Source organism: Zootoca vivipara, chromosome 13, assembly GCF_965207765.1.
Source record: "Zootoca vivipara chromosome 13, rZooViv2.hap1.1, whole genome shotgun sequence".
Lineage (NCBI taxonomy): Eukaryota > Metazoa > Chordata > Lepidosauria > Squamata > Lacertidae > Zootoca > Zootoca vivipara.
Genome location: NC_142596.1, coordinates 31,304,670 through 31,328,010, shown reverse-complemented (window position 1 = coordinate 31,328,010; position 23,341 = coordinate 31,304,670). Strand labels below are relative to the sequence as shown.

General features: G+C 47.0%; 1 protein-coding gene across 2 annotated transcripts in view; it reads left to right on the top strand.

The window, feature by feature from the left end:
* The window catches only part of LMF1 (lipase maturation factor 1), a 161,505-nt gene that overhangs the window by 91,303 nt on the left and 46,861 nt on the right, over window positions 1-23,341 (top strand). For both annotated transcript variants that reach the window (XM_088657377.1, XM_088657378.1), the window contains one exon: window positions 17,610-17,777. In XM_088657377.1, coding sequence (XP_088513503.1) covers window positions 17,610-17,777 — 168 coding nt within the window. The remainder of the gene's footprint in view (window positions 1-17,609; window positions 17,778-23,341) is intronic.

The following is a 23,341-nucleotide window of genomic DNA, read 5'->3' as shown; positions in this document are numbered from 1 at the left end:
CCAGACACCAAGGCTACAGATGTTATTTCAACTGTTGCTCAATTTAAAAAATTACAGTGGAGAGGCTGAGTCTCTCTCTTCCAAAGTGCAAGCAGCTCTTGGTATTCATTTATTTAAAATTGCAGCCACTGGAAATTTCCCACCAAGAAATGAAAACCCCGGCTTTGCTTTCCTGACTGAAGCACATTTTAAAAGCGATTCAGTTGAGGGATTGCAAGGAAATGGGAAGCCAGAACTTTGCCCTCCCCAGAAGCCTTGGACCGACTGAATTAAAAGAGTGTTTACGCTTCGTCATTTCAGGGTTGAAGAGCGCAAACCCAATTTCAGATGAGAATTTCTGCAAAGGAAGGTGGCTGATTTGATGGGGGCAATGCTGCCCTCTGTAGGAACTTCTGTTTATGGTATCGGTGGTGTGTGTGTGTGTGTGTGTGTATGAATGGCATAGAGAACCTTGCTTACCCCATACCATCTTTTAGATCAATCCATTCATATCCCTTTCACATTCCAAATCACTTTCTAGAACATGCTAGCAGGGAAACTTTCCTCCGTTCTCGTCGGATGTCACAAAGAAGAAAAAAGAAGAGACCAAACCAGAATCCATCCCCTGAGTGAATGTTCTCCAACCTCGAGTGGATGAGGTCGATTTCTGGAGCAGGATAGTAAGCAAGATGTTAACATGGAGGTCCTGTTCTGATGACAAGAGAAGCTAGCCTGGAACTCACACCTGCCCATCCAGGAGCTCCATCTTGCCTTCCAATCATGGAAGGACCGTAGCTCAGGGATCAAGCAGTTCAGTCCCCAGCATCTTCAGGTAAGGCTGCAACAGACACCTACCTGAAACGCTGGGGAGTTGCTGCCAGTCAATGTGGACAGTACGAAGCCAGATGGGCCACTTGTCTGACTTGGTGTGAGGCAGTTTTCTGTGTTCCACAAGAGCTGATGTTATGGACCCTTGTTCACTTCTGTGCTTAAAGAACGCTCCGTGGATCTGAGTGCTCAGCTTTCAGGGTGTTTCGTAGGCCACATGCTGTTCTCTGGCCTCCACAAAGTTCCAGGTTCAAAGCTGGCTCTAGGATTGTGGGAACTCTTGAAAAAGGTGCCTCTCAATGGGAACAAGGCAGTGGGCTCTTTTCTAGAGCTGGGGGCTGTGGCAAAGACCCAGCTCATCTCCTGCTAACCTTGGGAGCCTAGGAATCCTTGGCAAAATGGTGCCCTGGAAAACCTTATCCATACATAACTCAAGCAAGAAGTGGAAAAAGAATGCTAAGTTGATTGGACTGCCAAACGTATCCCAGATAAAGCAGAATAAAGATGAGTATTTTGTCTTGCTTTGGTGGGAATTGCCTGTTGCTGCTGCCAATCCAACTCAAGCCATCATCAAGAAGTTTATGAACTTTTCCTCCACCTTCTTTGCTTTTGGTGTTGGGCGGAAGGGCAGGGCAGGGCTAGAGATCCTGTGCAAACGATGTCCTCCAAGCTCTTACCTTGTTTTAGTTTCTCTTCTTCTCAAATTTCCATCCAGCTGGAGAGAAAAGTCCAACTTCGTTGGTCTTCCACTTCCTTTCTGGGACGGGCCTTTGCTTCCCTTCCAGGGCCTCCACCACACAGGTGGGATTAGAACTTCCTTTGATGCTCAGTGACTACCTGGTCCCACTCCAGCAAACTTCCTTTAATCGACCTGGCTTCATGAACCGCCCCCCACTGTGTGACCAGCGTACTTAGGCCAGGGGCCTTTCTTGTTTTTATATTACCTCAGTCAACCATGAAGACAGTCTGGGCTGCCTCAAAGAGGTGCCCACCTCTCTGGAAGGCTCTCACCGTCCATTCTTCAAATCTTTGCCTCCTGCAGGACCACCTCATTTGCCTAGCGCACCTTGGGGGCCAGCTATATTTTTAGTAGATCTCCGCCTTCAGGGGTTTGTAATCCTGGAAACTACCCTTCCACATTTCCCCCCAACTTTTTTCCACTAGCCTGTATTGTCTTATTCCATGTTCTCCTTAAGCTTGTTCACACATTACACAGAGCACAGATTGAAGCCGTTTCCTACACATATACAAATGTTTGTGAGAGAGCATGTACCCTTGTGAATAGTTTGTGGTATTCTGTGTCCCCTTTTGGGAAAAATTCTAGTTATTATTATCATTATTATATTATGTTGTTGTTTGTTTGTTTGCCGTCCATCTGACTGGATTACCCCAGCCACTCTGGGCAGCTTCTAACAAATTAAAACACAAAAACACAAATGGTGATGGTGATATTTTTATTTGCTGACCTTAACGGGGAGTGGGCGGGTTATGATATACCCTCCAACTGCTCAAGAGGTGTTTCTTGCTCCCACCAAATGCTGGTAACCCCCCCCCCCCTTGGCCTCCCATGGCTTTGCAAAAATGGTTTTCATACCACCCCCTCCTTGTCTGTGCACACAAATTTACCCAGCCCGTTTAAAAATGTCCCGAGCCCCTGGTGTGTGTTCAGTGCAAACATTTTCTGTTTGCAGTGTTGTGTTCTTTTTAACCGTATATTTTGTCCCTGGGTGGGCAAAGTAACGGCCCTCTCAGAACCTCAGGAAAGGAACAAGGTCTCCTGGTGGGTGCAGTCTGATAGCCCTGCGTTAAGCATAAAGAAACAGCAGCAGTTTTATTATAGTTCATAACACCACACAACCTGTCATTAACATATGGCATTCACCACCGCAAGATGTGGGGATGGCCTCTAGTTTAGAGCAGAACTAGGTATTATGGCCAACATAAGGCTCCTACCCAAAGTGGCATGGTTGTGTTGAACCCACCTTCTCCCCTTCCGTAGCCTGCTGTAAAAATATACCTGTTTTAGCATCCCTGTGATTATCATAATGTCTAGGGCACCCTTCCCCAACCTGGTACCCTCCAGATGTTTTGGGCCACAGTTTTCCACCAGCAAAGCTTTCACAGCCATGTTTTGGGCCACGGCTCCCATCATTAGCTGTGCTAGCAGGGGCTGCTGGGAGTTGTAGTCCAAAACATCTGGAGGGCACCTGGTTGGCGAAGGTTGCTCCAATCCACGATGTTGAAGGATGCATTGTGCCTCTGAATACCAATTGTTGGGAATGGCAGGTGGGCTGCTGTTGCCCTCATATCTTGCTTGCAGGCTTCTCACAGGCATCTCATGGACCACAATGAGAACAGGATGCTGCAATAGATGGGCCACTGGCCTGATCCAGCAGGATCAGCTGATCGTCTTACGTTCTTACCTTGACTTTCTATTAAAGATCAAAGCAAGCGAGTGGATTCTGAAACAGGGTCGGGACCACAGCACTGGGGGTCAGTGGGTGGGTGGGTGCCCCTTTCCTGATTGAAGGCAAACACACACACATAGGTAAATGAAACAAACAGCTTTTCAATCTGGGAAAAGGTGCTGGGGGGAGAGGTTTTTTTTTAAAAAACGGCTGCCTTGAAGTAACATCCCACCCCTGGAAAAACAACAACACAGTTTGCAGGTGATCCTCTTCACCGGTTTTCGCATCACATCTAGCCTGACCTGGAGACAAGATTCGAACCGGGGGCTGTTTCATTTGCTTGGCTACACTGTTCTGCAAAACAGAAGCCTCTCCTTGAGTCTGCGGAACAAGGTGGCTCCATATTCCTTTTAATTGCTTACTCAACTCCGCCCGACCCACCCAACCCCCCCCCCAGCCAAAAAGAAAAAAGTTCATCCCCAGAGGACACATTTGCCGGCTCTATTTTTTGCCCTTGGTTTAACTACAAGTGGGACGGTAGCGGAGGCAATATTTTAATAAGGAGCCCTTCAGCGCGAGAAGGTGCGGAAAGTAATTTGTTCTCCTGCCAGACTCCAGAAAGAATGGCCATTTTGTTCTTGGCTTTACCTGTGAACATTAAGGAAAGGGGAGTTTTGCTCCCCTTCCCCAGAGCGGCGTGCTGATTTATTGAAATTGGAGCCCGAAAATGTAACTCTGCTGGTGCAGCATGACATGAAATTTCTAAGGGAAATATACAATTGGCTGTTGGTTACGTTCTCTCCCCTCCTGTCCAGCTGGACAGATCTTCCCAATTTTTACTGTTCGGAACAAAAATTTAAATAAGTCCCAGATTAGTACAGCTCAGTCTTCCTGTCCTTGGGCTCTTGGAAGAATACTTGCATCTTCTTTTAAGTTTTTGATGTATTTCTCCACCCCCAACCCTTCTCCTTATTCTTTCTCATACCTATGCCCATGATTCTTACAGTGCAGGAAGGGCATACTCTCTTCAACTTAAGTAATGTATCTGAGCTGATTTGCAAACATGAAATAAGCAATGGTGATAAATGCAGAAATCCCCCCCGGCCAAAACCCACCCCAGAGAACTGCAACAAAATGTTCCTGTTCAGTGTTCCTGTTCAGAGTTACAGACAGACAGACAAGCATTTCCCCACGATTCTCCATTCAGCCTCTTGATCCCGGCCTGGCACCAGCAGTTGACCACATTGAGCACTGGTTGAGGACTCAAGGATTCAGAAGGGCCCCATACCAGATCGACCGACTGCCGGCTCACTCACCTGCCGTCAGGTGCAGGTGCTGGTGTGCACATCCACCCACCCACCTCCCTGGGATCACCTGGGATCTGAGAAAAGGCCAGGGGCCTCTGCCTCCTCAGATCCAGAATTCTGTTAAAAACTTTTAAAAAAATAATAATTGCAAAGTTCAAAAAGTCTTTTTAGCTTAGCTGCCAAGTATCCCGTTTTTCGCGGGAAACCCCTGGATTTTAATCCGTTTCCCGCTGTTCTCCCGAATGGAGAAAAATCCCGGGAATCCCCGGATTTCCTACCTGCCAGGGAGCCTCCATTTTGGGTGCTGCTCTGCCCATGTGTGGGCACCGGAAATCGGGCAGAACGGCACTGGAAGTCGCGTCTACGCATGCCCGGCGGCCATCTTGGTGGCGGCCACATGGCAGCGGCCGTCACCAAGATGGCCGCCACCATGCGACTACCACCAAGATGGCCGCCGGACATGCGTAGAAGCCACTTCCGGTGCCGATCTGCCCGATTTCCGGTGCCCACACATGGGCAGAGCAGCCCCGGAAGTTGCTTCTACGCAACTTCCGGTGCTGCGCCGCTGCTGATCCCGTATTTTTCAGCGGGAGATTTGGCAGGTATGCTTTTTAGCCACTGTGGGCATTCTTTGAACCACTTCGTTCAGAATACCCCTTTGGCCCTTTCTCAGAGCCTGGGTGAAAGAGAAGCCGCCACCAGCACTGGCGCAGCTGTAGCAGCACTGTGGAAGGGGGTTCTTTAAAAAGTTAGAGTCAGGTGGAGGGAGAAGGTGAACAGGGGTAGCAGGGGGGGGGAGAGAAGGGAGGCAGGGCTGCCACAGCAGCAAACAGCAAGGTGGGTGGGTGGGAGATCAGAGACCAGGATCTTGTTTTCAATATGGTGATATATTACCAGCTAAACATCGCAATATACGGATATATCACAATGTCTGAAATAAGGATGGAGGCATTGAAAGGCTTCACGGATTTTCCTAGTGGTGATTTTTGCAAAGCGTATGCGCACACATGCACACAATATAATGCCTGGTCAAAAATTATGAAACGGTTATCACGATATGGACTTCAGACTAGTTTTGGACAATATATTGATTTATCGCCCAGCCCTAGACCCCAGTAGGCAGACTGTGCCCCTGCTTTGATCTGCAAACAAAAAACCCACAAAAAACCCCACAAAACAGCAGCTGAAACTGTTTTGGTTGAAGTAGGAAGACTTTGTTACCCTCCTTTTCCTGACATGGACGTAATCTGTGATTTCTGCCTCTGTTCAAAGCATAGGAGCAAGGGAAGGCAAAGAAGTTGGCAGTCCCATGCACCGTGGAAATGGAGTGGCTTGGTGTCCCTTGAAAGAGTTAAGCATCATTGACGGCTGCCTCCCCTTCCCTTCCAGATTTAGGATGGGGTGTCCCTGGCTGCCTTCTCTGCGCTTGGGGCTTGTGGGCGAAGCATCTCTCCTCCCTGCCCTTCTCTTCCCCCCCCAAAAAAACGCTGTGTTAAATCTGTGTAGCTCGTGCCACACAACTGGCACCAGGCTCGACCACAAGTGGCCGTTAAAATAAACATCCCAGGCCTTAACTGACAGGCAGAGACGCAAAGCGAGAGAAGGCAGCGTGCTGGGGAATATTAAATGCGCTGCGAGAAGCAGCCTTCTCAAGACAAACAAGCCTGTTCCCTTCTTTTATGGGGTTGCCCCAGCCTGCTAGCCTCAATGAGCCCACTGTTTGGGACAGGCTGGCTCCTGCCTCATGGGGCTGGCCTGTGAGGAGAGGGAGGGGGGGAGGTCTGGTGCCAGCGGTGGCGGAGACTATGTCAGAAATTCAGCCCCCACAACCCACCCTGTGCAAACATGGAGCAAGGGCTGGGCGGCCCAGGAGCAGCTGGGCAGTTGGGCTACCGTCTCCTGCAGCCCAGGCAAGGAGGGAGCTGCTGTTGCTGTGTTGCCTGGGCTCGTGGGCTTTCCAGGACGATCTGCTACAGGGAACGGGGCACAGGGCTCGGTGGGCATTGGCGTTTGGTCAGGTGGTGAATGTGTACAGGGACTGTCAGTGCCGGATTTATGTACCGTATAAGCTAAACAAGCTATAGCTTAGGGCCCCACTCTCTTGGGAGCCCAAAAAAAAATTTAAAGGAAAAAGAAACTGGATGTACATTTTCAAAATATAAGATAAAAAACAAATAAAACAAAACCTACATACAGCAGCAGTGTTTTGTGTTGTGTAGGCTCCTATGATGTAAGTAATGGGCTCCGCCTGCTAGTCTCCTCCCTAAAATATCACTGGTTTGCTCATTTCTATATCAATTACTTTGATAAAATACCTATTTTGTTATGTGCAAATGGCTTTCGATACCTATTAGGTCCATAAATTACCATATGGCATATATTCAACAACAACAAAAAAACAGCGGCAATTTGTTGTTGACAAAAGACAGCTGGACATATAAAGGGCCCCATTACCTTCAGTAGCTTAGGGCCTTATCAAACCTAAATCTGGCCCTGCGGTTATCTCAAATGAACCTGGCCATAGAACCACTGAGTTGGAAGAGACCACAACCCAACCTCCCTGCAACGTAGGACTCTTCCGCTCATCGTGGGGCTCAAACCCACGACCTGCTCTACCAACTGAGCTAAACCGAGGCTATCCATTGTCAATGTTTCACAACAATTAACCATGGACAGTTTGAACAGAGTTTCAGCACGTTTGCTTTTCCAACAAGGGTTCCATGGACTTTGGGGTCACCTGTGGTGGGAGTGCACTGTTCAGAGTCCTTCAACGTGAAAGGGGAGTGTCTTGCCCCCCCCCCCCCCGGGAAAAGACTTCTCATCCTTTGTACTAAAGGAAGTGAGTCAGTCACTGGGGATTGGCTCCTAGGGTCACTCTGGAGAAGACACACAGGAAGAACACACCGAAGAGTTGTTCTGTGTGCTCCAAAGCTGAACATCCAGGAACACTGACAACACAAGGGGCTCCAGTTTCAAGAGAATGATGTTCAAATTCTGCTACGCACAATGGAACTACAAGGAAGACACAGCCAAAGTCATTCCAAAAGATGATATTGGAGCACTCCAAATCATTTGCCCATATCAGTGCATAGAAAACACAACACAGGGATTCTGCACTTCTGAATTTGCCACTACGCTACTGGGCATTACGTCACATCAAGTTGCTGCTCTGTGTTTCTTTGGTTTTTCATCTCTGCATTTTCCAAAGTAACTGCATGAGTTTCATATGCACCTAGCCCCAATAAAAATGACTTTTTTAAAGAAAGGAAAGTGAGAAGGACATTCCTCCTGCCCTCAAAAATGATGCTTCAAGTAGCATTTCTCCTGTTGGGCTATCTTGAGAAAGGCCTACATGTAGAACCTTTCAGACAGGGGGGAGAACTTTATTGGCAAGGAAGTGGGGAACCCCCAGCCTCCCTCCCCCCCCATGCCCAATTTGAAAGCATGCATTGGTGAAAGCAAGGAAGAGAACTGAAATGGCAAAAGTCGAGAGAATATATATGTTTAAAAGGGGGAGTTAGGAAACAGATGAAGTCATTTCTTTACTCAATATCTCCTTACATGAGCCTTAGGAAGGCTGGAGGCAGTCTGGACCTTAGTTTATATGGGCCTTTATCTTTAAGGAAAGGTCCATCGTTTATGTCTCTGTGTTGTATCTAAGAGACCCATTGAAATGAATGGATATGAGTAATTTACAGTAGGTTCAGTCATTTCAGTGGGTCTAGTCTGAGTATAATGTAGTTGCAGACGCTCAACGAAACTAATTGCATGCTTAACCATCTTAATTTATATTGAATCCTTTTTTCATTGTAATGCAGATGTCTGTAATTAATTGTGTATTGGTCATAAAACACACACACCCCATTCCCTTTTCCCTTTGCAATTGCATTTGCATTCACCCTTATTATTTATGAAATTACTTGTCCACCTCATCAACAATCAAGATGAACGCTGTCTATAATAAGTGTTCTGACTTGTATACGGCTGAGACTCCTAAAATAAGAACAGCCTTTAAAATTGCAAACAGGTAGCAACACTCTTTTTTAGAAAAAAGAAAATGTGACTTGTATAATATGCCAGTTGCAGCAGACTTATTTGAAAGAGATGATCTTAGATTTTAACGTGTGCCTCTTAAAATTAGACAGCCCTCCAGTGTTTGCCTTAGATCCACTCCCTCCAGCCCTCGAGCCAGCGTCTTTCATTCGAAAGTTGGCTTTAAAATGAAGCCGCGTCCCATTTGAGGGAATTCACCGTTGAGCAAGGTAGAAAGCTCCTAGTGGCACAATTCGCTCTTTGTGGAACAGGCTTTATGAAAGATCTCACTGTTCCCCCCCCCCAACCGCCCCACCGCCATCACTTTATTACACTCTTGGGTGAAAATTATCCAGACCCCAAAACGCCCTAATCTAAACACAGGCACGAGCCGTTAGCTTCCCTAAAGTAAACTCCCTCTGTCGACTCACTCCCACCACCACCCCATGCCCGGGTTTTTCTTTGGCCTGGTTCAACGTGCGTCATATTTATGACAGTACGAAAATAATCCTGACAGAATATAATTCTGGCTACAAAGCTGCCTTAGAGACGGGCAAGAGGAGACCCTGGAAAGGAAAGTGGACCTGGGTGTTTTCTGCAGGTTGGAATCAAGTTAATTTAGAAAGCGGGGGTGGGATTTAAACCTCATTATTTCCTCATTCTTGCTAAGATGGAAACAGTGAAAGTATGGCCGAATGAAATAAATCTCCCAATTGCTTATTGTTTGGGGGCAAGGGAGGAGAGCATTTTCTTCCCCCGCACATGCTGTCCACTTGGCCAGGTCCAGGGAGAAAAGTCCACGAGGCTCTTAGCTGGGTTGTATCCCAAAGTCTTACCAAGTGTCAGGGCAGGACCCAAGGCCATGGCAGGGCCGTAGCTCAGTGGCAGAGCACCTGCTTTGCATGCAGAAGGTGCCAGGTTCGATCCCTGGCATCTCCAGGTAGGGCTGGGAAAGACTCCCATATCAAAATCTAGAGAGTCACTGCAAGTCAGGGCAGTGCTGACCTGGATGGGCCAAAGGTCTGACTCAGTGTAAAGCATCTTCTTCTGTTCCTAAGGCCAGTTTCATACTGTTGGCTAATTGCACATCCCCTGCCCCTGTTCTCTTCTGTGCCTGGAAAGGTATCGGAGATGTGGACTCTGCCATTGTCCAAAGCAACTAATTCAGATTATTAGTTTATTTCATCAAAGCAATATCCTGTTTGATTGTTAAAAGCTCTAGCAACTTCAATGCAGTTTACAAGAAGAATAAAACAATGAAATTATTAGTTAAAACCTTCAACAAGCAGTGCTGCATGTGGCAAATACAGGATGTAAGGAGCCTGAGTTAAATATCTGGTTAAATTCTGCTCCTATTAGACTTGGTGGTCCAGGTCCTGATTGTGGGCTTCCCAGAAGACAACAAGGTGCTGGACTCGATGGGCCACTGTGGCTCCAAGCCAGCAGGTTCTTCTGCTGTTCTTCTGTCACTGGCCAGAGGGTGCTGGATTTGAATGGTCTAACGAGGTTCTTGTCTTCTTGTCACTGGAGGATACAGGGGGGTAAGGTTACTATGCCCGGCACCCCTTCCATTGCTATCCCTCGGTCTGCTTCTTCACTTCTGCAAGGACTTCAGCATGGATCAGACATGTGACCTGGGCTGTGTTAGCTAACACGGGGTCGACGGGGTGGGTGAAGGACCTGGAATGCAGAGCTATAATGTCCCTTTTCCCACCCACTGCTGCTGCTGCCAACTCTTAAATATTTTGCAGGGATTCTGAACAAATAAATATCCTGAATGGAGCCATGGTTTTCTGATGTAATTTTAGCTTCTGCATTTCCCCAGGAATGCTCAGAATAAATAGGTAATATTTGCAAAGCAGCCTCCTCTGTTTCTGTTCAGAGTGGGGCTCTTTTATGGTGCTGTAGCCATGTCACTAAATTGGGGTTTGGGGGCGGTGTGGAGCACATTGGAACAGGGGAAGCAGCCTTATTCTGAGTCAGAGCATTGGTCCACCTACCTCAGTATTGTCTACCCTGACTGGCAGCTGCTCTCCAGGGTTCCAGACAGGGAGTCTCTCCCAGCCCTACCTTGAGATGCCATCAAGCATTGAACCTGGAACCTTCTGTATGCTAGGCAGAGATGCTCTGCTGCAGAGCCCTGGCCCTTCCCAAGGAAATCGCTGTTGGCCAAGCAATCCAGAGATGGGTCAGAAATTCAGTTTGCATTTTCAGGCAAACCTGCCTAATTCACGCATCCCAAAAACAATCTGCCAACTAAGACACAGCTGTCTTTTGAAATCTGCACGCATACAAACGTTGCAATGCAATTCTGTAGCCCCAAATATGCCTGCAAAAATGTGTACAGTGGTGCCTCGCTTAACAAACGCCCCGTAAGACAAAATTTTCGCTTAAAGAAAGGATTTTTCTAGCGGAGGTTGCCTCGCTAGACAAATTCGTTTTACGAAAAATTCGTCTAGCGAATCACGGTTTCCCATAGGAATGCATTGAAATTCAATTAATGCGTTCCTATGGGCAAAAAAAAAAAAAAATTCAAAAAAAATCAATGCATTCCTATGGGATTCGCTAGACAAATTTTTCGTTATAAGAATAGACCCGTGGAACGAATTAAATTCGTCTAGCGAGGCACCACTGTATTTTGTAAGGGTACATGTATCAGTGATGGTAGTATTTCATCAGGCAAGACTAGATACAAAACTCTCTATATTATGAGAAACAGATACTAAAATGCTGACAAGTTTTCATGAGAACTTACCCGGGGTATATTATTACGGGATCTATCACTGTCCGAAGCCCAAGCTATCGTGCACGTCCGCCACTCAAAAACGGACCAGAGGGGGAGAGGCGCTAGCATTCGCCTCCCGGCAACAGGTGCCGCAGGTCCTTGTCCAGTGAAGGACACTAGACGGTATCTTTATCTCCGACCGCCGGGTCCTGGCCCGTTGCTCATTCACCATGATGGTGCTCGGCTCACTCGCCAGCAATTTACCAGGGTACTTCGCAAAGCCATTGCATCTTGCGGGTACAACCCCACGGAATATTCTGCCCATTCCTTTAGAATTGGCGCTGCCACTTCCGCTATGCATCTAGGCTTGTCATCGGAGAGGATCCAGGAGATGGGGAGATGGAAGTCGAATGCTTACAAAAGGTACATTCGCACGTAGGTTGATGCTGGCCACTCTGGTGGCAGTGCTGATACGGCTTTCATCTTTACTTTTCAGGTTACCATTTCATCCGGGTTTGGATAGCAGGGCACAGTATAGTGCACTGGGCCCAGAGAAGAGCAATTGAAGTTGGTCTGGGATGCAGGCTCGGCCTCCCAGATAATGTGGAGGTTTCCTGGATATCCAGAAGGGGTATGCGGTGGAACGAGTTGCTGCCGATCATCCAGGCCCGGGCTGCTTCACTTGGCCCCCCAGATTTCCTGATTGTGCAACTCGGCGAAAACGACCTGGCTTACCGCAACGCGGTCGAGTTGAGGAAACATATATTCAAAGATATTGACTTGATGAGGGAGAGTTTCCCGCGGATGACGTTACTGTGGTCCTCTTTGCTGGAAAGGCGCTGTTGGCGTGATGGCCGTTGCCCTAAAGCCTTGAACAAATCCAGGAGGCTTTTGAACTCAGTGGTGGCCCGCAGAGTGTTATCATTGAATGGCCGGGTTATACAGCATCCCACCCTGAAACGAAGTGAAGCAGCCCTCTATCGCGATGATGGCGTTCACCTTTCTCCGATCGGGAATGATGCCTGGCTACTGAACGTTATTGCCGCCATACGTGATGTCCTGGATGATGTAGATCTTAATTAGGCGAATAAGAGAGTAGGGTCACACTCCCCCGGTAATAATTTAATTCATATCTTACAACGAATTAACAGAGTGCTAAACCTCTAATTAGGGTTACGCTGAAGCTAATACCTAGGTTATTATAACATGTGAGCGGATTGGCGGCGAGCCTGGGGGGCTCGAGTGGCGGTTAGGCGTTGGAAATTTGCATAACAATAAGATGGAGGAGGGGCAGATTGCGTCATCACCTGCCCAAATTTGGAGAAGTAATTCCGTTAAAGGATTCCGGGGGCGAGGCTTGGTCCAGAGCCGGGAGTCGCCAGGGCCGTAAGGCACGCCCCGTACGGTGGCCACAGAAGGAGTTCCGGTTGATCGGCATCGCCGGGTTCCTTACTGGTGGTTAACTTCTCACGGACTTCAACACACGGGTTGGAGTCGGATTTAGTCTGATAGGTTCCAACGCCTAAGCCAATTCCGCTCAACATGCATATTTAATAAAGTTGTGGCCTGAACCACCCAATTTAACCTTTAAATCCTGTGTCACGTGTCATTATTATTACACTGATCGGAGGGCATTGCTACACAAAACCACTTCCGTGCCTTTGCCGGAGGTGGAGTTGTGGGCAGCCCGACGAGCCCATTGTGCGGGGGCTGCAGTGTCAGCCCCTGCGCAATGGAAGCTCCCGCCTGCGTCACCCACGCCCCTGTCCAATAGGGATGGGGGGGCGGGGCCGCAGCGTTTAAACCCCACCGCGCTGCCGGAGCTCATTCTCTTTATTCCCAGTTCGCCGGAGCGAACAGAAGCACCCGCCCACCCGCCCCTTAAAAAGAGAATAGGGGGCGCTGCTGCGGACCTGGTCGGTTGCCTGGTTAGTCAGTGGACCGGGTAGGACTTTTCCCATACTGGGCTAGCCATGATGGGTTTTTCGCCTACCTCGTAGCATGTCGTCACAACTTAGGTTAGGCGGTTAGGCGTTGGAAATTTGCATAACAATAAGATGGAGGAGGGGCAGATTGCGTCATCACCTGCCCAAATTTGGAGAAGTAATTCCGTTAAAGGATTCCGGGGGCGAGGCTTGGTCCAGAGCCGGGAGTCGCCAGGGCCGTAAGGCACGCCCCGTACGGTGGCCACAGAAGGAGTTCCGGTTGATCGGCATCGCCGGGTTCCTTACTGGTGGTTAACTTCTCACGGACTTCAACACACGGGTTGGAGTCGGATTTAGTCTGATAGGTTCCAACGCCTAAGCCAATTCCGCTCAACATGCATATTTAATAAAGTTGTGGCCTGAACCACCCAATTTAACCTTTAAATCCTGTGTCACGTGTCATTATTATTACACTGATCGGAGGGCATTGCTACACAATATATTTCCTCCCATCTTGGAATCGCGGCATAGAGCTTCTGCCCAGACTCGCTAACTCGGACTAACTCAAACCAGCTCCCGTCCGAGGGAGGGCCTCTGGAAACCTATAGGTTCTCTGACCCCGGATGCAGGAATCCCCTGACCTCCTGCCCCCTTGGTGTAGGGGCTTGGCAAAGCACCATGACCCCGTGGCTTGCTCCATCCTGCCCCAGCGTCAGCGGAAGGAAGGATGCGGTATTCTGTCCCGAGGGAATTCCAGCCGGCTCGAAAGCATATAAAGCAACAGTATGATTAATTCCAGCTTTGCTAATAAGGACTTGCATTAGTTACAGTGTTTGGCAGCCGGGAAGATCCTTCGTAATCATATTCCCCCTCGTGGTGTTTGTAATTTGTGTGTGTGTGTGTATGTGTATTTTTGACTATTGTTGTTATTGATGTTTTAGCTGCAAACAATTTAAAGATGTGTTGCGTCTCCTTCAATTATCGTCGGCTTTCCAGGCCATCTCTGCGTGGCTGTCAGGGATTCTTTAAAAAACAAAAACACTGGGGATGAATAGTGCCTGTGTTAGATACGCTAAGATGAGTCCCTCTCAACTTCTTCTTCTTGTTGTTTGTTTGCTTTTAATTGCTCCGTTCTTTTTTTTCCAGCGCTGCGTGATTCATGTTTGAGTTCTTGGTTTGAGGCCAGATGACATATCTTGTCATGTTTACTTCCAGTATCTGAAAGCAAACATCCCCTGCAAACCCCTGCACTCACTTGCTCACGGAGAGCAGGACCCACCTGGGACCATGACCTCAAAGATATGTGTGTGTTTGTATTGGGTGCCGTCATGGGGTTGTGTCTTGTATTAATCCTTCTCAGAGTAGACCCACTGGAATTAATTTGCATGGCTAAATTAGGGCTATTAATTTCAACAGGCCTACCCTGAGTAAAGCTTAGTCAGAGACGGATCTTTATTTGTTGCCTAGAACCATAGAATTGTAGAGTTGGAAGGGACTCTGAGGGTCATCTAGTTCAGGGGGAGGCAACCTAAGGCCTGGGGGCCAGATGCAGCCCAATCGCCTTCTCAATCTGGCCCGCGGATGGTCCGGGAATCAGCATGGTTTACATGAGTAGAATGTGTCCTTTTATTTAAAATGCATCTGTGGGTTATTTGTGGGGCATAGGAATTCGTTCATTATTTTTTTCTGAAATATTGTCCGGCCCCCCACATGGTCTAAGGCAGTGGTCCTCAACCTTGGGCCTCCAGATGTTTTTGGCCTACAACTCCCATGATCCCTAGCTAGTAGGACCAGTGGTCAGGGATGATGGGAATTGTAGTCTCAAAACATCTGGAGGCCCAAGGTTGAGGACCACTGGTCTAAGGGACGGTGAACCGGCCCACGGCTTGAAAAGGTTGCTGACCCCTGATCTAGTTCAACCCCCACTGCAGTGCAAAAATATGCAGCTGTCCCATCCAGGGATTGAATCTGCAACCTTAACGTTTAGCCTGGCTGGCATCCCTTTCGTTCACTCAGCAGCCTCAAATGTCTCCCCAGAAATGGTAACCTACATGCTCCTATTTTGACTTCTGACCTCCTGAAGTGGCTCCCCTTCATACCACTGGGGGGGGGCTTTATTGTATATTTTAGCGATGGGTCGCCCTCCTCTTCCCCAGTCACATTTGCTGCTCAATATAAAATGTGTCATAGCACAGAAAAGGGGATCTGTCCCTCGTTTTAAAATGAAGAGCTTTGTAGAAACAAGGCTGAGGGAATGGGTTAAAAATGAACCAGCAAAATCCACTCCTCTCCCCGCCCTGCTTCCCAAGCCTTGCCTTCTATACTGGGGATATACATATATATATATATAATCTGCTGTACATCTGAAGTTTATTTCAGTCCTTGGGGAAAGTGGCGCGGCGCTACGTCTCTAGTAAATTGTCGGCGTTTTACGGTCTCGCAGGCACCCGAGCCAAACAGACATCGCCTTGGCTCGTTCGCCCGTCTCAGGGTGGGCAGAGTCTAGCATGTTTTCCTCCGAATTGAAGAGTGTCATTGATGGGGTTTGGGGGGGGGGAGTTTCAGTGCAGCCAAAGCTTGTAAGGTAACTTTTAAAAATTACGAATTAAAGCTCTCTAGGGACGTAATTATTTTGATGTTTCGTTACGGAAGAACCGCCCCCCCGCCCCTCCTCCTTGCAACCTAAAATTTAGATCCTTGTGTGCTTTCATCCAGGCAGTGGAGTTTCACATTTTTTTAAACTTTTATGGGACATACTTAAATAAGTATGCAAAATAAATATTGCAAGGGGGTGTCCAAAAAAAAAAAGTGGGTTGAAAGGGAGATATATTTAGCCTTTGCTACTGTATGTACTTGCTGTTCTTAAGAGGCTTGCACCCAGGTGTGTGCACTGCAAATCAGGCTTGAGTGTGTGCATTGTTGTATCTACACACACCTGAAAACAAAACAACGCCACAAACTGGCTAGTCAATATAAAAGCAAATTTACTGGAATAATAGCTATTCTAGCTGTTATTCCAGTAAATTTGCTTTTATATTGACTAGCCAGTTTGTGGTGTTGTTGTTTTGTTTTGTTGTACTATTATTATTGTCACCACATTTGATACTTTGTGTATATAATCTACACACACCTGAGCATGAGGGCATATCAATTCACGGCAAACGAACCTGCTGTGTGAATCTGTTAACATGTCAGAAGCTGCACAGGTAGCTTGGTAAAACCTAGGCACTCTCCTAAGAAGTTAAGGGCACTATTGCCCTAAGCTCGACCAACCAAATACGGACAATGCCTTGCTCTGTGGTGTTCTTTTCTTGCAGAACTGATGCACATGCGCCAGCCAAGAAAATCATCCCACAACACTTGCTAGTCTAGCAAAACCCTCCCTTGGCCTGAGTGCCCACCCTTATACCTGCGTCCTATGCTTTGAATCACCTCCGTGGCCAACGGGAGCCCAGCTGCCTTTTGGTTATCAAGAGCCTCCCTGCCTGATCACCTGAAGAACCATAGAATTGTAGAGCTGGAAGGGATCCCAAGAGTCATCTAGTCCAACCCCCTGCAACGGAACGTGCATTTCAAGCGCCTAATACGTTGTCCTGCATGGACGAGAGAAGGTGCTCCACCCCTGGCCCCCCCCCCAGTTTGGAAGGAAAAAACCACTTCCGTGCCTTTGCCGGAGGTGGAGTTGTGGGCAGCCCGATGAGCCCATTGTGCGGGGGCTGCAGTGTCAGCCCCTGCGCAATGGAAGCTCCCGCCTGCGTCACCCACGCCCCTGTCCAATAGGGATGGGGGGGCGGGGCCGCAGCGTTTAAACCCCACCGCGCTGCCGGAGCTCATTCATACCACTGGGGGGGGGGGCTTTATTGTATATTTTAGCGATGGGTGTCCTTAACGTGTTGCTGGAATTGTTTCATTGAGTATTTTCATTGCACATGGATATTTTATAACAAATTTTATTCTTACAAACTGCTTAGAAGCAGCATGTTAGTGGTAGTCAAATTCTATAATTATAACACTAAGTAGAATTATATTGCTGCTGCTGTTGTTAAATTTATTACCAATCCTTCTCTATCAAGTCCCAAGGGAGCTTACAGCAATTAAAAGAGAAAGAAAGAAGAACTAAAAGCAGCTAAAACAGATCAATTAAAAAAATCTATGAATGAGTTAATAAATAATAGCAATGATAATTTAAATTGTGTACTAACTGATATAAATTAGCAACTAATAATGATGTGGCTCTCTCCCTCATTTCTGGTGCACTTCTCTGAGGAAAAGGGGTCTAGGTGCGTTGCAGCAGGAGAGATGTGCTAACTGACTAATCGGGAGAGAAGTGGCGCGAGTGTCCGGTTCTGGGGGCGATCGTCTCCCCGACTGACGTCTGTCTGTGTTCCTTTTCTGCCTCTTTCAGACCCAGCCTGTGCCCAACCCCATCTCCTACTATATGCATCGTTTGCCATGGTGGTTCCACCAGTTCGAGACACTCTTCAACCACTTCATTGAGCTGGCTGTGCCGTTCCTCATCTTCCTCGGGCGACGCCTGTGCCTCGTTCACGGCATCCTGCAGATCCTCTTCCAGGTGAGACTGGATTGTTGGCCTGAAAGTGAATGTTTATTGCGGGGGGGGGGGAGCATTGCCCTTGTTCCTGCCAGACCCTTCCTTTTAAAACAACAACAACAACAACAATACCCCAAATGTCTAGAACAACAGTAATCGAATTCTGCCTTCTGCGACTCTTTACCAGGCCCACATAATATTTATTTTTTTATTCTGTATTATACAGCCTATACTGATATTATACAAAAGTAACAACCCCTCAGTCTGGTTACAGGTAGGTAGCCGTGTTGGTCTGGATCGAAGTAAAATAAAAAAAATTCCTTCAGTAGCACCTTAAAGACCAACTAAGTTTTTATTTTGGTATGAGCTTTCGTGTGCATGCACACTTCTTCAGATACCCCTCAGTCTAATAGCAGTAATAAAGAACAACAGACTGAACTAATCAAATTAAATCAAATTAAATCCAATTGTCTCAGATAATGCTCAATCCCTAGCCTTGCTCCCTTCTAAGAAGCAGATTCCAAGACCCGAAAATGGATAGATGTAGAATCAGAGAATTGTAGAGTTAGGGGGACCCCAAGGGTCATTTATTCCAACTCCCTGCAATGCAGATGGACCGGTAGGAGCCTGTTCTGTGCCAGCTTCTGCAATGCTTACTTATAGGCCTGTTCTGTTTAGTTTAGCATGAAAAATCTTGTCTCAATTGTATGACTTTTGTGTATGTTTTTAATGCATCAAAATAACAGCACTGCTTTGCAAGATCTAGAGAAGTGCATAAAGACTGCTGATAGTTGTATTTTGATGGACGAGCAATTTTGGGGACATTGGATCTGGTCTTCAACAGAAAGTGAACCAGTTATATTACTCCTCCGCCCCTAGATCTGAGCTGTGCAGACTTGAGCTGCCATTTCCTGAATTCTCATAACTTAAATCCTTATTTTTTAAAGTGTATTTAAAGCTACATCCTTAATGAAATGTTAGCTTTCTGCTTCCGTTTATGACTCACACGACTTCTGTGTCGCCTCTGAGCTGTGCAGTACCAACGAAGGCTTTTATGGTAGTACACATGCCGTATAAATGGGAGAGCAGCTTGTTATAAACTCTGCGGGCAAACCGTAAAAATGCTGGCTGAGTTTTTTAAAGGCTGACATGCGAGCAAGGAAGAAACGTATCACTCTGGCTGGGTAGAGTGCCATATCTGGCCAATTTACCCCTCCTTTTGGGAAAAGCCACGGCTCAATGACAGAGCATCTGCTTTGCATGCAAAAGGTCCCAGGTTCAATTCCCCAGCATCGGAAGGTAGGGATGGGAGAAGACTCTGGTCTAAACCGCAGGAAGGCCTCTGCCAGTCAGTGTACACAAAATGGAGCTAGACGAACCAATGGTCTGACTTAAGTATATGGAAACTTCCCATGTTGCTAGTTAAACTACGTTTTTATTCAAAACCATGAGGGCCAGAATCTTAGCTCAGTGGTGAAAAATCTGCTTTGCATGCAGAAGGTCGCAAGTTCAATCCTCAGCATCTCCAAGTAGGGCTGGCAAAAGAGACTCCCTGTCCAAGAGTGCCACTGCCCATCTGTGTAGACAGCACTGAGATAGATCAAGCAATGATCTGACTCAGCATAAGGCAGCTTCCTATGTTGAGCTGCGGGTTGCACTTTCCCAAGCCGCAATACGTTCTGCTGTGTTAAGTGTCAGGATTCTCCCTCGCCTCCATACCTGAGAGTGGCGTTGGTGATGGTGTGTAGGATCGTCAACGGGGATGTCACTTTGCGGAATAACGAACTCTCATCTGTCGTGCTTAGATGATATCAGTTACAAGGAAGTAACAGCAGCGTTGATATTCAAAACAGATGGGAGGGAGACCTGGAAACACATCAGCCATTCATACTTCAGCTGTTTTTGTCAGTGTTCTTCTAGGAGAATTGGTTACCCTAAACGACCCTTGGTTCATTTGGTCCAGTACTATTTACTGCAACCTCCCCGACGTGGATCTTTGGCCAACACCACCATTTTGGACTACAACTCCCATCAGCCCCAGCCATAGGAGGAGGAGGCTGGTGGAAGTTGTAGTCTAAAACACCCAGAGGACATCGGCTTGGGGAAAGCTGACCTATTGTGACTGGCAAAGACTTTCCAAGGTGACAGAGACACTTTGATAGCTCTGTTGCCTTCTGATCCCTTGAAACAAAGGTTCCAAGACTGGAGCTAGAGCCTTTCTCCTGCAGCCCAAAGATGTCCTCTATATTTTCCATCAACAAAATAAGCGCAACAAATCCCTTAAGCTGCGATGCAACAATTTCTTTGCCGCATCAGGGTGGAGGGAATTTCACAAGTGCTAACCAAGTAGCCAGTGCGTCCCAGAAAAGGAAATTATGTACAATAACCGACTCATAATGACCTATTGTTAAATACATTCTTCTTATTGCCCTTTAATTGACATTTTATGGACAGTTTGCAATTACTGACTGACTTGCTTTCCCAAAGGAGTCTAAGCAAGGAGAACAAATCCCAGCATAATAGGCCACTCTTTTGCTGTTAAAGGATTTTGAAACACACACACACACACACACACACACCTGTTTATTTAATATTTACTGTTCTTTCCCTCATTCAAAATGACTTTTATTGACAATACTCCTGCTCTGCAAAGGAAGCAATAAAGTTTAATGTCGATATCCCACTTAAATGTGCTTTTCAAGATTTTAATTGACATTACATGCAAGGTTTTATTAGACATTTTTATAATTGTTATTGGAGTCATGGTGGCTAGGCTCTGTTAACTACGTTTCTCTAGATTAACCACCAGGCCCAGAGAAAATTAGCTGTGTCTGAGCTCCTGTTTTCCCCTCTCCAAAATTAAAGGAGGGGAAGGTTGGGGTGGGGGGAGAGTTCTCACTGCTACAAGATTTGTTGTGTGAAACGAGTTTAAGGGGAACTTACCCAACCCTCTGCTTGCCGTCTTCCTTCTGCAGTCTGCCTCCCAACCCTTTCCCCCCACCAGAAGCAAGCATGAATTTGGAACCCCCTATTCCCTGCCAAATTGCTAGTTCAAGAAAACAGAACTGTGGTGACTCAGATTTGCTGAGAGTCACGTTAGGAAGATACATATCTTTGTGATTCATAAACACGAGGAAGAACTTTCTGACAAGTAAGAGCTATTCGACAGTGAGAGGGACTCCCTCAAAAGGTGATGGCCTCTCCTTCCTTGGAGGTTTTTAAGCAGAGGTTGAGTGGCCATCTGTCTTGGATGGTTTAGCTGAGATCCTGCAATGCAGGGGAGTTGCAATAGATCCCATCCAACTCTACAATTCTATGATTCTTTGTCCAATCCATTTGAACTCTTTGAGGAAGGATTGTTGTTTCAGGCTTTCAGTGATATGATCCTCCTATGGTTCATGGTGTCAGGAATGGGACTTGCTGGGCAGGGATCCCGTTGGTTGCATTTTATAGTCCACCTTTCCTTCAAGGAGCTTGAGGTGCTGACATACATAGTTCTCCCCCAGATCAAAACACCTGTCAACATTTTGTGTTTCTGGATAGGCTTGCCTGAACAAAAATGTTTTCAGCAGGTGCTGAAAAGAGCACAGTAAAGGTGCCCACCTGGTGTCAATAGGCAGGGAGTTCCAAAGTGCAGGTGCTGCCACACCAAAATATCTGTTTCTTACAACTGTGGGACAAGTATTACTGTATATGGCACCTGTAACTGTGCCAGTTCCACACATTGAGGTGGTTTGAGTGGCCATATATGGGTTAAGGCTTGCATGGCCAAACTTGGCCCTCCAGCTATTTTGGGACTACAGTTCTCATCATCCCTGACCACTGGTCCTGTTAGCTAGGGATGATGGGAGTTGTAGTCCCAAAACAGCTGGAGGGCCAAGTTTGGCCATGCCTGGGTTAAAGTGATCTCTCACCTTGAATTTGGCCTTGTGGCAAATCATCAAATGGGGCAGATCTCTGGGCAGAGGACTTACGTGCTGCCAGAGACTCACTCTTGTCAGCACCAATGCTGGAGCATCCTGCATGAACTGCAGCTTCAAGCACAAGGGAAGCCCCACACATAGTGCATTGTCTTGAATTAGTCATTGCTTCCTTTTAACGATCAAGGTATTATCTAGCACAGATGAGGACAAAAAGGAGAAAGGGCATGCTCCAGCCAAGCCGCTCAGCCCCTTCCCTCGGCCCTGGCAAATGGTTCATGATCCAGTAGCACAACTGCCTCTTCCGCTGGCCAGGGGCCAGGTGCAGCTGCCAGAAGTGGCTGGCATGCTGGTCTGGCTTCAGCCAACTGCTTCTCACATATTCCTGCAGTGCTGACAGCTCAGGGGAAGGTGGAGGGAAGAGAAGATTATTTTTTTCAAAAAAAAGAACCACCACTTTACTTACTGGATTTTAGTGCTAACTTTCTAAATAGGTAGGAAAGCGATCTTTTAACATTTGCAGCTTGAGGGGCGGGGAGACAGCTTTTGCCAGCTGGTTGCAACGAGGAGATTCCAAAAGAGTTGTCCTGTGAGCCTGTTGGAGTAAAAACTATCAAGAAAAATTGTGGCAGATTCAACTTGTATGGGCATGTCAGCTCCAGTGCCTCGCTAGCCTTTTCAGTCTTTAAATGCCAGTGAGGACCTTTGGTTGCTTTTGCTGGAAGTTAATCATCTGCGTTTTAAAGGGACCCTGTCGCCTTTTGCAGCGTCTTGATCAGGGGTGGACAAATGTGCCACCTTTTTTCTCAGCTTCTCATTTTTCTAATATTAGGCCTCATCTGCACTATACATTTAAAGCACTTTTCATATCACTTCATGCAGACATGGCTTCCCCCCAAAGAATCCTGGCAACTATCGTTGGTTAAAAGTACTGAGAGCCATTAGGAGACCCCTAGTCCCCTCACAGAACTACAAATCTAGTGAGCTTCCTGGGGTTGATTGCTGAACTACCCTGCCACATTTCCATGTCAGTTTGTGTTTTTAAAAAAGGGTGTGGAGGAACTCCTCTTGAAAATTCACCAGCTGTTTAGTTTGCATTTCTCTGAATATTCTTGAGTCGAATTTTGCCTAATGTAGACATTACTGCAAAGCAGTTCTCCATAATTCATTTTTTGTATGTTGCCGTAATGAATACATATATGTTTGTGCACACCCGTCTTCCCCTAATATGCATTCCCCAATATGCACGTTTTTGTGTGGGCGAAATGCATCTCCCTGATTTGAGAGAGGGTTCCTGCGTTTCAGTTTGCTTACTATTTCGGCTCCTGTGAATTACGTGGGTTTGTATTGAAATGCAAATAAAACCAAAATTCTTCCCATTCCTACTCTTGATGCCAAGTTTAGACTTTGAAAGAAGAAGGTGTGCCTATGGGACTAGAAGGCCTAATGTTGAGCTTTTGAATGCCTACCTGAAGCATATTAGTTGTTTAGCTTGGTGAGGGTTTCCATGTTGTACGAGTTAGTTAAGAATGTAAGAAGAGCCCCGTGGGATCAGGCCAATGGCCCAGCTTGTCTAGCATCCTGTTCTCACTGTGACCAAGCAGATGCCCCATTGGGAAACCACAAGGAGGACCTCAGCACAAGAGCAACTCTCCCCTCCTGTGA